This window comes from Vigna unguiculata, chromosome 4 (genome assembly GCF_004118075.2).
Source record: "Vigna unguiculata cultivar IT97K-499-35 chromosome 4, ASM411807v1, whole genome shotgun sequence".
Lineage (NCBI taxonomy): Eukaryota > Viridiplantae > Streptophyta > Magnoliopsida > Fabales > Fabaceae > Vigna > Vigna unguiculata.
Genome location: NC_040282.1, coordinates 34472045 through 34488588, shown reverse-complemented (window position 1 = coordinate 34488588; position 16544 = coordinate 34472045). Strand labels below are relative to the sequence as shown.

The window sequence follows — 16544 nt, the reverse complement described above, 5'->3', positions numbered from 1 at the left end:
CATGAAAAACCATTAAAAAGTATAAAAAAAAAATACAAACAAGCGTATTAGCCAAACCAAGCTTATGACGAGAAATAGAAATCATCCCAAAAAGCTAATAAAATATTACTCTAATCTTAATATAGTTATTGTTTAGATTGTTCTGACAAAACATGTTATAGTTTTTGTTGTACTCTAATCTTCTACCTTGATTTATATTTGAATAAATTGTTCTGAATTATGTCAAACTTATATATGTATATAAAGGTAAAATAAAATTAAACTAGGTAGTATTTAGTTGGAGGGTTACGTGGGCTTAGTGGGAGGGGTGTGAGAAATATGCTGAGTTTGCAGTTAGGTAAAGATTGGGCTTGACTGGGGAGGAGGAGGTAAGTTTGGGGCACAGGAAAATAGGTTTGGTGTTGAACGAATGAAGATGGGAGTTGATTGAAGAGTGGAAGGAGAGTGTTTTGATGGTGGTTTCCAATGTATGGAAGAAAGAAAATGACGGTGAAAGGTGCGTCAGACCATGTCAGCACGAACTGAACCACGTCAAACCAGACATTCTCTACGATTAACTATTTAAACGTCGTAAAAATAAATCAAATTAACAATGTCAAAATTGGAACTTGATTAAAAAGAATAAAATTAAGACCTAATTAAACAAATTCAACAAAACAAAAATAGGATTAAATTAATATTAAACCTAAACTCTAAAACCAATATGGAAAGAAGGCTTACAGTCGCAGGTGAGAAAATACAACTCATGAGAAAATTCTGACTTGAAGCAAGTCAAACATAACACCATCCCTTGAGCTAAAACTAGTCTAAGATAATATACAGAATTTCCATGACTTGGCCATTGGTTTCTAATAACAAAATTACAACCAACAAATTGGCATAAATATATAAAGAGAAACTTATCTCTCTATTTAACCACCGAAATGAAGAGTGCATGGTTTCCCTGTACTAAGTGGCAGATCACCACAAAGAGGATCAAGGAAAACCGAAATTACCTTCAAGCTACTGGGTTACATTCCAAGGATTTCTTCCAGTGCAAAAAGGAGAACACTTGAAAAGGCCATGGTTGTCACGAATGACTAATTTTATCAACACAACTTTTGTTATTTACCCAAATGGCTTCGTACTAATGGGTTTGTTTCTTGAAGTTACTCCTTCGGCATCAGCAATCATTTGAGATAATGTAAAACAGACGGGGGTTATCATATCCAAAAATCATCAGGTTGTCTTCTTGGTCTTCTTTTTCGTTTTGGCAATAGCATCACAGAACTCTTTTTTTCTTTTGTTGTTGTTCTGGTTTTCATTGCCACCCATGTTTCCTGAGTTCTTGCCCTGCACTTCTAACGCCTCCTTCACAAAATATTTTAACCTCCACAAGGTAGACTCACTCTGCTTAAGGAACACAGTATACAAATTAGCGTACTCACGAATGCAAATTGTGACAAACACTGTAATTCAATCCAGAAAGAAATAAAAACAACCTTATTTATCTGGTTGCTTATTTATTTATTAAGAATTTAAGAAAAAATTGAATGTCATGACACTTTGAAATGTACACATAATGAATGACCTGAGCATCCATGTCTAGATCCACCTCTTCAGCAGTGGCCTGGAAGCTTGGATTGCTTTGAGCAACAATTTCCAGTGCTTTGCTTAGATCATCAGGTGACAACCGGGTAAGACCATCTCCAAGCTTTCTCTTTTCTTCAGTAGACATTTTTCTGCAAATAATTTTCTCAAAATTATCTTTATAGAATGACAAGTTAAGGTAGATATGAAGGGAAGAATTATTCGACAGCTAAGCTTAGTTACTTTATTGGCGTTTAAGCCATGCTATCAAATTTCTATATTTATGTTGTGACAATGAAGTACCCTATCATTTGCTTAATGATGAAAATACCAATAGTTCGGTTTAAAAGGAATGAGACAAAATTTATCAAACATTGCTAACAGATAATCTGTTCAAAAAATGAACCGTACATTTTAATCATCCAAAACACAGTTATCAGAATATCATAAGACTCATGAACAATCCCTTTCTTTTGGCAGAAAAGGTTGAACACAGTTAAAATAGTCCATGGCATTGTCAGCTAATTCTCTTAATGTTGACTCGAAATTGGTTTTTAATCATTGAGACAAACCAAATAAATATAGAACTAACTTCAGATTTCTGTTTCAATTAGAAAACCAAATAACCTTGGTACAATCATCTATGAAAGTTAAAAACCATTTTGCACCCGAGATAATAGGAACATTAGCATAATCCCATACATCAATGTGAACAAGAGAAAAAAAGAAAATAACTCATTTTATTACTAATAGGAAAAGGTACGTGCTTGTGATTAGCAAGCTCACACACCTCGCAATGTAGACTCCCTATATATAAATTCTTAAACAAGGAAGGAAATATTACTTTTGCATGTCCCATCCAACAATGGTGAAGTTAGATGTTTTTTTTGTTGGTCATGGTGGATTCAGATATAAGAGAGTGACTTCTAATAGACATATTAGAATCTTCTATGTAGTACAGGCCATCCCGTTCTCTAGCATGTCCAATCATCCTCCCTGAGTTCTTGTCCACTAATATACAACCATTGTTATAAAAAACATTACATGAGAGATCTTTTGTATGTTTTTGTATCGCAATTAAATTGGTGGACAACTTAGGGACATGTAGAACATTTTTTAATGTTATGGACAGGTTTAATTGAACCTCTCCTTGTCATGTTGTTATAAGGGTTCCGTCTGCTATGGAAATTTTTTTTGTTGCTAGGACATGAAAAATATGTGAAAAAATATTTGGTGAAGGGTGTCATATGGTCTGTGACTCCAAAATCTAATATCCAGGAGTGGGTACATAATGTATTTGAAACATCAAGTCCAAAAGAAAACGGAAACTTACTAGAACATGTTAAGGAGCACATACAAGTAGGCTTCTCCGATTTTCTCAAAAAAGACCTTACCTTTTCTATTTCATGATTTAACTGACCAGCTCTTCACTATGTCCATTAGCAGTGTGTACTTGCCCTTGTCCTCCCCTTTTTTTCAGAACCTCCTTTCTACCCCTTTCTCGGCTTTGGCGTTTCTGCCCCATTCTCGATTTGGAGATTTTCCATGTAATTTCAGGCACTTCTCCCGTGTGTGGCATGGCTTGTTGCAATAAAGACACCAAACTTCCTCTTTTTTTCTCCATACTGGAAAATCCATTTTTCTTTTGATTAACAATCATGGTTGTTCCTTCTTCAACTACCATTGTTGTGCTTTCAACAATTGGGGTTTCCAGCATCAAGTTGAGCATGGGTGTTTCTCTTTTCCCAGAATTTATACGAACCTGATCCTATTCAGAATTCAGGCCTACAAAAAAATCATAAACCCTATTTTGTTCAATGTAATCTTAAGGATTGCTAAATCTTGTGAGCACTTTGCTTTTATAATGCGATGGTGATCCAATTCCATCCATAAAGACTTGAGTTGATTGGCATATTCTATGGCAGATTTGTTTTCCTATTTGGCTCCCAAGATTTCCACCTTTACATCATATATTTGTGCAACATCTATGGCCTTCGAATACGTTTGTTCCACCGCTCCCCAAATTTCCTTTGCTGATTTAAGGAACATACAAGTATTACTAATTTCTGGTACCATTGAATTCCACAGCCATGCCATGATTACATAGTCTTCTTCGTCCCATGATTTGAACTTGGCATCCATTTCAATAAGAGCATTGTCAGTAAGGCAGCGCCAGTAAGGTTACTGCCCTTTCCTTTTCCCTTCAATGTGGTCCTAATGAGTTAAGACCATTTAAGATCATTCTTCCAGTTAGCTAATAAGCAGAACGAACATTCTGGAATTCTCCAACACTCTTGGGATTTTGTCCCCTGTTTTAGGAATGGAATTCACAATCTCAACCACGGATGAAGATTGTGATGAGAGGAAGATACAATGAAGGCGGTAAGGTTAGCAACGATGAAGGCTGCAATGAATAATAGGGGCAGCGATGGATCAAGGTTGTGTAGTGGTGGTTGTGATTTGGGTTTTAGGCGATGAAGGCTGCAATGAATAATAGGGGCAGCGATGGATCAAGGTTGTGTAGTGGTGGTTGTGATTTGGGTTTTAGGCTACAGTCAGAGGTTCCTAGGATCAAAAGCTCTGATACCATCTCAAATTTAGAAGGAAGAATATGTTATTTCTCATACAAAATTATTAGGTCATTGGACCTATAAGTACAAAAGTCTGTTGGCTATTATGGAAATATTAATCAACTAATTCTAGGGGAACAAATCCCAATATTATTAAACACTAGACGAATAATTTAGGGTTTCAAGTTATCTTCTTCCTCCCTCCCACATTGTCGCTGCTGTCATTCTTCTGCTGCCATTCTTCACCATTCTTCCCTTCTGTTCACGACCATAGTTTTTGCTTTTGGGTCCGAATTTTTTGCCACAACCGCTGCGCCACCGCCACCTGCCATGCCAAAAGCGGCCGCCATGAGCTGCCATGAAAAAACCGATTCGCCTCCGCCTTGTTGTGGCGGAAGGTTGGGAAACCGTTACCGGTTTCCGCAATGGCACCGCCATGGCCCAAAATTTAATAACACTGCCCAATAGTTATAAGATTTATTCTAGAAAAATAATCCAACAATTAACAACAAATAATCAGCTATGATAGAGAATAAAATTAAACTTTCCTAAAATACACATTAAGTAACGATCTTGACAGACGAACTATTCTACAAGTTGCATTGATACGAAGACTGGTTAAGATTACAAGAGAAATAGTGATATCGTTTTTAGAGCAATGACATCCCAGAAAAAACACATTTGAAAGATCGAGAAAAATCAAGCGTGTGGGTATGTACAAAATAGGATATCAATTTATAAATATATCAAATTGCTCCAAAGCTCAATACAATATTGTTTTTATCATATTCAAAATGACATCAAATTTGTTCTTTAACCTGAAGGACTGAATTGATGTATATATGGCACTTGTTATTATGAACTAGTGAAACTTGTCATGTTTTCTAGGAATTTAATCCATTGTTATTTAAATCAACTGCTTTCTAGTATCAATATGTGCTGCGATTTTTTTTTTTAATATTTATGGTTTAGTGTGCGTGTCTTTGGGCTCTCCACCATCCACCATTAACAACATTGGGTCAAACTCCTTCTAAAGGAGGGAATGATACACCCAAAGAAGGTGCGAAGGTGCTTGTTAAGTCTATTTGGGTGGATGCAATCTACATCAAAAGAACAAATATTGAAATTAAGTAGAGCTCCTAGGTTTACAAAACTTGACAGCAAAATGAGTATGCACGTGGGGAACAGGAAACAATCTGGTACCTTGTTGAAATTATAAGTTCTAAGCCACAGATGGAAGAAAAGGGAAGAAGAAATGAATTTCATTATTTGTATTCCAAAAGCGTCACCTAAGCATGCATACAATTAGGGATGCCAAAAATACCCGTGCCCGCAGATATCTGCGGATAAAATCCGCGACGGATAGTTACTATCCGCGGGTATTTATTACCCGCGGGTAGCGGGTAACGGGTCGGATACGGGTATCATACTATCCGTACCCGCGGGTACCCGTTACCCGCAAAAAATTAAAATTAATATTTAATTTATATTTTATTAAGTTAAATTTAATTAAAATTAGAAGTAACAGTATATTTTATTATGTCAAATTTAATTATAATTATAATTTAATTTAATTTATATTTTATTTTTATAATTTTATATTAAAAAATTTATAAAATTCATATTTTTTTAAATATTTGCGGGTATCGGGTATCCACGGGTACCCGCGGATTTTAAAAATATCCGCGGGTATTTTTTAAGCGGATACCCAGCAGGTAAACGGGCGGGTAACGGGCGGATTTTTTTTTAGCGGGTCAGGTACGGATATCATACTATTCGTGCCCGACCCGACCCGTTGCCATCCCTACATACAATTGCATCACACAAAATTTTATGCCAAACCATATTACATGCTATATTACTTGAATATGTTTTCCAGGAAACATATGATGCAACAGCTAACCTGCATCTTTTAAGAACCATCTCCCGTAGCTCTTCTAGAATCACATCAACTTCGTACAACTGAAAAATATAGAGTACATCTTAACAAAATAAATATAGTTCAATACTCCTAAATCAAGTGTATCTTTAATATTCCTAAAGAAGAGGCACATGGATTGTTTGATTAAATTCATGGTCCCATATTATAATAAAGTTGTAAACCTCTTACAAATACCTCATTACTCAAGTCTCTAGCCATTTTAGCTTGAGCTGCTTCCTGAGCAACTTGCAATGCTAACTGTGCTTCAGCTTCTTCCTCTTCTCGTCTTGTTTCCTACAATTTAATAACCTCATATGATAACAGTTATAAAGACAGCGTTGTCAAAAACATCTACGTTGTTTCCACTATGAAAAGGAAACAAAATTTCTGAATTCATAATGTTCCATCCAACACAACAAATGGTCTCAAACAATTAATTGAAAATAAGTTACCTCTTCAGTAACTTTAGGCAGAAGTTGCAACCATTTCTCCTCAAATTTTGCCAACAATGTTTTTGCCATCACATGAACATCACTTTTTTCGTCATTATATTTCATAGCATTTTTGAAAACCAGCCTCACATCAGCACATATTTCTCGAATATGCTTATATCCAGTACCATCCTTAGCCTCCATTTGATTCTTAATCGTACTGAAATCCATGGGCTTGTCAATCACCTAGAAAGCAGCATATACAACAGATCAATCAAATCATGGTAAGTGAATGATATGGAAAATCAGGTTCCTCCAACACACTGCTGAATGAAATCAGTCATTTGAAATCACAAAAGTGTAACCTATCGGGATTTCAAAATAATTGCACTTTCTTCGCGAAGTATTTTAGATAAAGAATTACACTGCTAAAGCGTATGTAAATAATGCAAATAAGAAAAATAGGGGATATTATGAACTATATGTCTCTTATTCATAGTTAGTTAGGTCATCCTAACCTGTTCAAGATACAGCAACTCGTTCCAAGTTTGTCTACGTTATTAAGCTTTTCTTGTGAGTCATGTTAATTATGAAAAAACACTTGTAGTTCTTTCCCTAAAAGTGTCTCAACGTGCTTTGTCTCCTTTTGCCTTAGTTCACGATAACATTTGGGAACCAAGTTGTGTTGAATCTAATTGAGGATTTTACTATATTGCCACTTTTATTGATGATTATTCAAGATGTACAAAACAACAAATCCTAATCCATGAGGTAGAAAGGGATGAACTTAATCACAATGAGTTTTTTTATTTCTTGTAAGAAACAATGATCACTGGAGCCATTTCGCGTTGAAAGAAAACCCCTCCGAATTTGCCAACTCGATTGCAAGCTCACGAGTTTGGTCAAGTTCACCAAGTTCACATCAAGCCTATTGATCTTGCTTCAAAAACAAGTTTCTTTCTGAGTCAACTCAAGCAGTGGATATAAGAATGTAAACTCGTTTAATAAACTCATTGGTGTTTTCAAGTTAACACGCAAGTATGATAACCATGCAAATATGTTAGAGATTATGAAAAAAGTATTTACAAATATTATCAGAGATCAAGAATAATATGTATATAAATTAGGCTTGATGTTAACTTTATCTTTATGATTCATTCTAAATAAAAGCTTCCATTGTATAAATATAAGTCAGATACAAACTTTATCAAATGTATTGCAATTTTTCTCTCAACACAATGAAATTTACGAAAACCTCAAAACTTAAAAAGCAATATCATGAACTTCGAAAGTCTCTAAATATTAGCACCAAAATACCCCAAGAAAGACCATACTAATGCAAGAGTAACATGGGGAAATTCATATATTAATCATACCTCATAATAATCATGTAAACCAAGCCCCTCTACATCCACAGGCTGCATAAAAGGCCAAGCCCACTTGTGTTGTGTGATCTGGTAGAAGAGACCAGTTATTAAAGAACTAATTTCATAATTTGAAGAGACTAACATTCCCTACACTTAAGCCTAAAGCAGAGTCTAAACTACTCAATTTTTAAACAATCAAACATTACATAACAGCTTTTACAAGAGAAATCAGAGATAAATTGAAGTAACCAAGCCACATAACAACACCAAATCAAATATAACTCTTAAGAAGTGGACTTTAAGCCTAAATCGAGCCATGGATTTGAGCCTATCCGCATGAGATATACATGCCTCAACGTGAGGGGGTGTGCTAGAAATAAGGCCAATTTACAATATATATGTGAGTGCAAACCTCACCTTACAAGCCAATTTTGTAGGATTGAGTTAGGTTTAAAGTCCAATTGTTAACATGGTATCAGAGTCATGAGTTTGAGCCTATCCAAGCGAGATTTGGTGTTTGTTGGGTATATTGTTCCACCCGTTATTGGGCCACCATCGAACCACTCATTAATGTAATCCCACGCTCAAGTATATGCCTCGACGTGAGAGGGTCTATTAGAAATCCTACATCAACTAGAGATAAGACAAGATTATAATATATAAGTGGGTGCAAACCTCATCTTACAAGTCGATTTTGTAAAGTTAAGATTAAAATCCTCTTCTTAACATGGTATCAAATTCATGGGTTAGCCTATTCTATCGCAATTTATTATTTGTTGGATCTATTGTTCCACTCGATATCGGACAACCCATTAATGTCTAGTCCCACACTTGAGATGTAGATGTTTCAGTGTGAGGGGTGTGTGTTGGAAATTCCACATTGAATGAAGATAAGACTAATTTAGAATATATATATATATATATATATATATGTGTGTGTGTGTGTGTGTGTGTGTGTTGTGTGTGTATATGTAAGTGCAAACCTTACCTTACAAGCCGATTTTGTAAGATTGAGTTAGGTTTAAAGTCTACTTCTTAACAATAACAATACTTGGCATCGAATACTTTACCAATATAATGTTTATATATAGAAGAACCTTAAGAATGAAAGTTGATTTTATGCATTGTATTGAAGTCATAACTATGACAAATATTTTGCGCCTCTGCGACATGTTTAGAAGTTTTGGAAACAAGACACACTGTTATACACCAATGATACTTAACTGTCTTTATAATGATTGTCAAAATATCTTAAATATTGTTGCTTCCAAACTTCTTAATGGTTCAATGGATGAACAGTTGGGTATAGTTCATCTTATTCTCCATGACTTCAATGAGTTATTGTCTCCTAACTCCACTCCATCTCATGAACTACAGCAACAATCAAAGTCTTTCATGTTGTTAGCCTTACATGAACTTCTTGGTGATTATTCACATGTCTGTGATCAGATTTTAGGATCCCCAGTTGTACCTACCTTTACTTCCCCTTGTTCCACTTTATTGCATGTCTGGTAAGTCAACCATTAAAATACCCTATTTAGTCACCTATGATATTCCAACATGATGATCGCAATTTCCCTCACAAGGCAAGAAAAGGGTGTCATAGGTGTGAACATTGTCACAAGCTTAGTCACAGAATTGATCATTGTTATGCCTTACATGGTCATCATCCTTGATTTGTTGTGGTTGCACAAGTTGCTCCCCCACAACCATCTCATTTGGATCCCACTTCATTTAATACTCCAAAACATCATGCTATCTTCAACAAATTTCTCAAATGGTATGAGAATCGTCAAAACTTTAGTTCCACTACTTTTGTTGCACACATAGGTACACATAGATACATCCTTTGTTGGCATCACTACAACTCTCTTGGCCCTTAGGTTCTAGACTCAAGTGTCACAGATTACATTATTGGTTATAAATATTTTCTCTTATTTGTCTACTTCAGGTTATTTACCTCCTCACATGGTGTTAGTACTATTCATCTTCTTCCCTCTCCAACTACATCTCGATCTAATCAAGTCACGATCATAGTTATCTATGATCCTCCTATTGTGTCTATTATACCTACAAAAGTCCCCCACCTCCACTACCTCTACAAGTGTAGACACGTCGACAGATTCTCAATCGTCCACCGAATGACTCTCTTCTAATGTCAACTCTTCCATCCCCTTCAACTCCAACAATTGAATCTAATCATCCCATTGCCCTGCATATAGATTTATGCTCTACCCGTAATCCCTCTCTTTATTATACTACTTTGAGTTATCATAGGTTATTTCCATCACTTTGAACTTGTATTTCCTCAATTTCTTTTTTGTCAATTCCAAAATCTATAGATGATGTTTTAGCTCATTCTAATGGCCATACTTGATGAAATAAATGTTCTTCATAATAGTAGAACTTAGGAATTCATTCCTTTACCTTCTAGAAAATCTATTGTTGATTGTAGATGAATTTTGCTAGCAAAGTTGGTCTTGATGGCACTACTGATTGTCTCAAAGTTCACCTAGTGTCCAAAGGTTATACACAAATTTTTTATTAAACTATGGTGACACTTTTTCTTCAATTGCAAAGATGAATTTTTTCGCTTATTCATCCTTGTGTTGAAAACAAAGAAAAGAAATAATTAGGGTTTCCTCCTTGTGTTGCTGCCCTATGCACAAAGGGGTTTTTCTTCTCCTACCCTACCATGTCGTCCCTACAAATGGAGTTTTCTTCTCCTGCACCACTTTTTTAGCCATCTTCATTTCGTGGCAGAAAACTGTGATGAAAAAAACAACCGCAAAACCCACATCGCGCCGCCATGTTGTGGTGGCAAGTTGTAAAACCACCACCGATTTCCACTATGGTGCCACCATAACGGATTTTCGATAACACTGCATAAGTCCAAATAAGAACAATCACAATGATCCCACAAATGTCACAAAAAGAATGACATCTAAATAAATAGACAATTAACACGTTAACATAGTTGCACTAAAAAGCATGTTTCAAATATTACAGCATATCAACACAAACACAATTGATAAATGAAAAGTAGTTGCCTGGCGTAGTATTGTGCCAAATTGGCGCATAAGATCTTGCATTCTTTTTAAAGCAGCCACTTCTCTACGTGAGGCATCCTGTTGTTGCTTCTTAATACTTGGAACATGTTTCTCCTTATCCTTTGAAGTTGAATTACCTTTAAGTGTGTTTGTTTGCTTTTTATTCATACTTGAGTAAAAGTTCTCCACATCATGTACTTTCTGCTCAAGCTGTTGGAACAAAAACAATACACAAAAAAGTTCTGAACTTAATTAAACAAGAATAATCAAAAACACACATGTGACTGACATACATATTAAAACCAACCTAAACTTCAAGACCAGAAAACACAAGCAACTTTTCATTCTTTAAATATTAAAATATTTATTAAATATTTTTTGTAGAGTTTACCAAAGATGCTTAAAACTGTGGCAAGATAATCTAAAAATTAAATGAGTATGTGGCAAGATATAACAGATGCTTAAAACGGTGGTGGAGTAAATTGTCAAAAAATGGAAAACAAGTGCCTATAAAGTAAACACTTGATTCGAGAGATAATAAACACACTAAACTTCAGAAGTGGTGGAGCATAAGTGATAGGAAAGTGGAAAACAAGTATCCACGAGGGAAGGATTTAATGTTTATTACATGTAACTCAAACAGATTAGAGAATTGCATGCACCCTTGCTATAAAAGTGAGATTCGGCCAAATCAAGCATTTTGGGAAAAATCCTTATCCTAGAAATCCATTATCTATCTAAGAACTCTCTCAATTCCTCAATAACCTGATTAAGTCCTATTGTTTGAATATCAAGCTTAACAGAGGGTTTATGAGGAAGGAGTTGTTGTAACCTTGGCTCAGGGTTGAAAAGTGCTTTGGTAGAATCTAGAAATTTCAGAGCTAACTTCAAGGTAAGGGAAACTAACTATTGAATGTATATCATTTTGTGTTGTTTGACTGGATTCTGTGACACTTTGAATTCATTGGAAATTTATATGAATTGTACGTGATGTACGAGAACTGAATGTGTATTGTAGCTAGAGTGATGTATAAGAAGGCACTGAAGTTGTGTCTAGACACCGAAAACCATCTTTGTTCCAACTTCCAATTGCTTTTTACCTTTACTTTTCCTTTCATTTGCAACTTTTATTTACATTACAAGCCAATTTAAAGCTTCCTTTAATGTTTTTTTATTATTTGTCATTTATTGCTGTTTTCTATAAAATGATATCACAAATATAACAGATTAATTTTTCTAAATACATTCACATTAATAGGGCACGTTCAATGTTATCAATCTCAGGTCATGAAATGGTAGCAATGTTAAAATAACAATGATTTGGACAAGTACAAAATAAAATCTAAGATTTAAAGTATATAACTAAATCAAAAAAGAAAATATGGTTGTAAAGATTTATTAGTGATTAATCATTCTGAGAGAATAAAATGTTCAAAAGCGTATGTATACACAGATCGATCTTTAGATTAAATGTTAAGTTAAACAAATAATAATTACAGTACAAATAATAATTTATTTACTTAATAACTCCATAACTCCTTATGCAGCCTGGCCCGTAGACCAAACGTAATATAGGGTGGACCAGAAAAATTAATCCGCATTTATTATACAAGGCGAGCCAAAATGGAGCAAGCTAAGTAGCCTTGCCACCCTTACAATTGGGTAGCACTCCTCAAGGCACACCTAACCCTAACCTTTTTATTAGCAAATGGTAGCAAGGACAAGAAAAAAGACAAAAAGGGATTGTATCCACTCTGATACCAGCTTGAACAAATAGAATGGATAGAAGAACAATGTATTTCTTGCACTATTGTATTTTTTTATTAATTTAAATATATAGGATACAAAAAGAGGCAAGACACATGCACAAAACCCTAACCCTAAAGTTGGGTACACAAAAAAAAAATAGTAATAAAATAAAATTACATTTCAACACATTGAAATAGTTGAACAATAAGATTAAACTTTCCATACCAAGCATGTGAATATTGCTTAAAACCATATAGGAACCATTTCAACTTACGGACCAATCCTAACTTCCCCTGAGCAACAAAACCACTAGGTCGCTCCATGTAAGATGTCCTCCTCCAAATCACCATGAAGAAAAGCATTCTTAATATTCAATTGATGAAGAAGCCAATGGCCAAGCACTACCATATCAAAGAAGAGACATATAGTAGTCATTTTCAACAATGGTTTGGCATCATCCAAGAAGACCAATTTCTTCAATCACAAATTTTGGAATGGTAATAAGGGACATAAAGTAAATGAGGAAAAGGAAGGGGTTACCCAATAATGACTTAGAAAATTGTGAATAAGATGACAGGTATTTGTAGAACTAGTACCTTTTCAAAGAGCAATGGGTCAACCATGTAATATGGCACTTGATGAAAAGGACTCACCATGTAATATGGGAGGTGGCCTATAATTTGTCTAAACCCGGAGACAAGTCATGTACAAAATACACTCAAAAAGACACAAGGAGCAACATGAAATAGAAGTTCATTTGGAAGATAGAATGGAATAAGAAATTTTATCATCAAGGGAAGAAGAAATCATTCTATTGATAAGAAAACAAGTTGTAAGAATGACATCACCCCCCAATAATGAGCAAGTATACCAGCACCAAGTAATAAGGCACGTGCAGTTTCAACTAAGTGCCTATTTTTTCTATTTGTTATACCATTTTTGTCGAGATATTAAAGATTTAGATTTTATTCTTATAGGATCTAATTTTGTATATTGGTTTTATTACTAGCATAGCAATCCTGCGATCTCAAAGTTTTGTTTCCTAGAATAGGTTGTGCATGTTTCCTAAATTATCCAACCAATGCATGTATATATGTCAAATGCATGTAATGAGACTGAACAAGAGAGAAATTATTTTCTAATTTTGAGAATTTTGCTAAGGTGTATGAGAGTTGGTGGACAAATGTAAAATTCAAAGTGAACCCAAAATAGAAAAAAGTTCAGAAGAAAATATTTTTTGCATTATCACTTTTGGGTATTTTGATAACTTGTCCAAATTACTTTTTATTTCATTCAAGAAAAATATAAAGATAGACAAAACATCTAGAGTATTCATTAATGAAGGTAACAAAGTATTAAAGTCCAAAAGATATAACACAACTTGGACCCCAAATGTCACAGTGAATGATAGAGAAAAAAAAAACTAAATCTTAACTCATTTCCCTTGGGAAAAAAGATCTAACATGTTTTCCAAGTTGACACAATTACACTCTAGGACTTTAAGTTTACTAAGCTCAAGAACCATGTGTTTTAATTTTGACAAATGTGATAACAAATTGCATTTTCAATGTCCATGTTAGGTCTATATGAAAGCTCCTCTACGTATCAGAGATCAAAATCTCATCAGTCATGCAACCATATGCATAATATTATAACCATTAAGTGAGGCACAATAAAGTAGTAGACAACCTAAAATGTACAAGCTCTACTGATCATTCACTTTGCACAAAGTTGATGGTAGTGGTTTGCAAACATGGCATCAAGCTAAATGCTTCCAGAAAGAATGAACTTGTCAGACTTTTACAAAGGCAGCAGCATGCATTGTAGTCTTAACACAACATGCCAAAAGACCATAAATTGCCTCCTTCTCAGAGGACCACATGCATAATATTCTAACCATTAAGTGAGGCAGCAGCATGCATTGTAGTCTTAACACAGCATGCCAAAAGACCATAAATTGCCTCCTTCTCAGACGACCACATGCATAATATTCTAACCATTAAGTGAGGCAGCAGCATGCATTGTAGTCTTACCACAGCATGCCAAGAGGCCATAAAGTGTGCAATGGATGTGCATCAATACATGGTGCATGAAGCACAGTCAATTAAAAATCAAGCCACAAGAGTAATAGTATTTCCGGAAACCACAGAAGGAAAAGGCAAACATTAAAAATAAAACTCAAAGCCTATCTTGTTATCGATACCTATATATAAGCTATCAAAATCATGTAATATATACTACTAGTCAATTGTCTCATACAGGAACCAACCACGTGAATGGATTCCTTAGAAGTAAACCATGTAAAAGCTCAAAAAGTGGTGATAAAGCATAACCTCAAGTATAACTCTCTGTTGAAAGTCGTAGGAGACCATTCATGGAATAGAAGATGTATAAGGAGTAAAAGACGGTTGTGGTTGTACATAGAAGAAATGTAGACAGCATGTTCGGATACAAAGCTATAAGTGCTTTTGTGAGCTTCTCTATTGGAAAAAGCTCTACATTTCCAAAAAAGAAGCTATCAAAAGCACTTCTAGCTTGTATACAAAGTAAGATGGAAAAAGAAAAACAACGGAGGGAAGTCTGTGAATTGCGAGAGAGTTTGGGCACTCTCAATCCAGCCGGAGTATTGTACAGTTTTTTTTCCCTTTAGGCCACATTAATCCAGATACACTGTTCCTAGTAAGCAACTAAGCACCTCTTTTCCAATTGGTTCTCCTTGGTCATCTCCTAACACCAATCGAGCCTACCAAAGACTAACAAATAACGACGATGCACAATACACATAATTGCATAATAATTTTTAATAAATATACTTGCCTTATCAACCTTTGAAATTATCTCGTCAACACGTTGCTTGAAACCCTCCATTTCAACCGTACCGTCATTGGAATTACCTGTTGCAACATTCCTCACCTCTGAAATCGATGCACCAAATGTTTCCATCTGACAGAAGGGCACCAAATGTCACCAAGTGATAGATCGCATTTCAAATGAGCATTCTGAATAATACATGTATATACAGAGAGAGAGTGAAAATAACAAAAGAAGTAGAGTAAGCACCATTCCAGTTCCAGATAACAAATTTCTGCCAGGAGAAACAGCAAGAAAGTAAGTGAAAAGTCTACAGGCAGGGTACAAAAAATGGCGATCCGAATTGTGATTTTGCTACTATTTGCGAGTTAAATCACTTCCTTTTAGTGAAATGGGTAAAGTAGCGTAATCATGGGTAATGCGTGATGTTGCGAGTCACTCTGCAGGGAAAGAAAGAAAGAAAACACAGATTAGGTTCGAAATCCCTCTTCCTCATACAAACCCTAATTTATGTGCTCACATTCGAACCTCTTTCTGTATTATGTGTCTTTCCTGCAACTTCCGGCAACAAAATGGTTATCCGATGATGGAAGAATAACGAAAGTTTTTCTTTTTTTTTTTCTAACTACTTTTTTTTCAGAAATTGTAACTTTTTTTTCTTTCTTCTATGGTTAAATTATTTATTCCGTCTTAATTTGCGTAGTAAAATATTAATTTAGTTTTTCAATTTTTTTTATTTTAATTTGGTTTCTATTTTAAAAATTTTGATGCAATCAAACTCTATCATTTAGTGGTGTACAGTGTTAAATAGATGTCACATATGAGTTTTTGAATTTTTTGAATTTTTTATTTATTTATTTTATTTTGAATTTTTTTATTTTTAGTTATTTTTTAAAAATGTTTAAAAAAAATTAAAAATATGTCACGTGTCAAGCTGACATCGTGCCATGTGATCGTAACAGTGTCACGTATCAAGTATCATTTTCTCATTCTCAATTTGGTACTTGTCTTAATTTAGTCCCAATTTTTATAAAAATTGTACAATTTTGTCTCTTCCAAATTAAAACAAAAATTGA

At 34.7% G+C, this 16544-nt stretch overlaps 1 protein-coding gene across 4 annotated transcripts; it reads right to left on the bottom strand.

The window, feature by feature from the left end:
- Window positions 1-647: 647 nt before the first annotated feature.
- Window positions 648-16104, bottom strand: LOC114182295 (transcription factor GTE6-like). Of its 4 annotated transcripts, none has more exons than XM_028069140.1 (10): window positions 15997-16104; window positions 15718-15908; window positions 15475-15600; window positions 10909-11118; window positions 7868-7945; window positions 6513-6737; window positions 6256-6354; window positions 6043-6101; window positions 1571-1721; window positions 648-1389 (listed from the first exon to the last, which is right to left on the bottom strand). In XM_028069140.1, exons 2-10 carry the CDS (start codon window positions 15718-15720, stop codon window positions 1219-1221), a joined length of 1122 nt encoding a protein of 373 aa, XP_027924941.1. In that variant the 5' UTR covers window positions 15721-15908; window positions 15997-16104; the 3' UTR covers window positions 648-1218. The 4 variants fall into 4 exon arrangements, with proteins under 4 accessions (XP_027924941.1, XP_027924942.1, XP_027924940.1 ...); XM_028069141.1 differs by having other exon boundaries at window positions 15989-16061; XM_028069139.1 differs by having other exon boundaries at window positions 15718-16041.
- Between the last annotated feature and the right edge of the window lie 440 nt (window positions 16105-16544).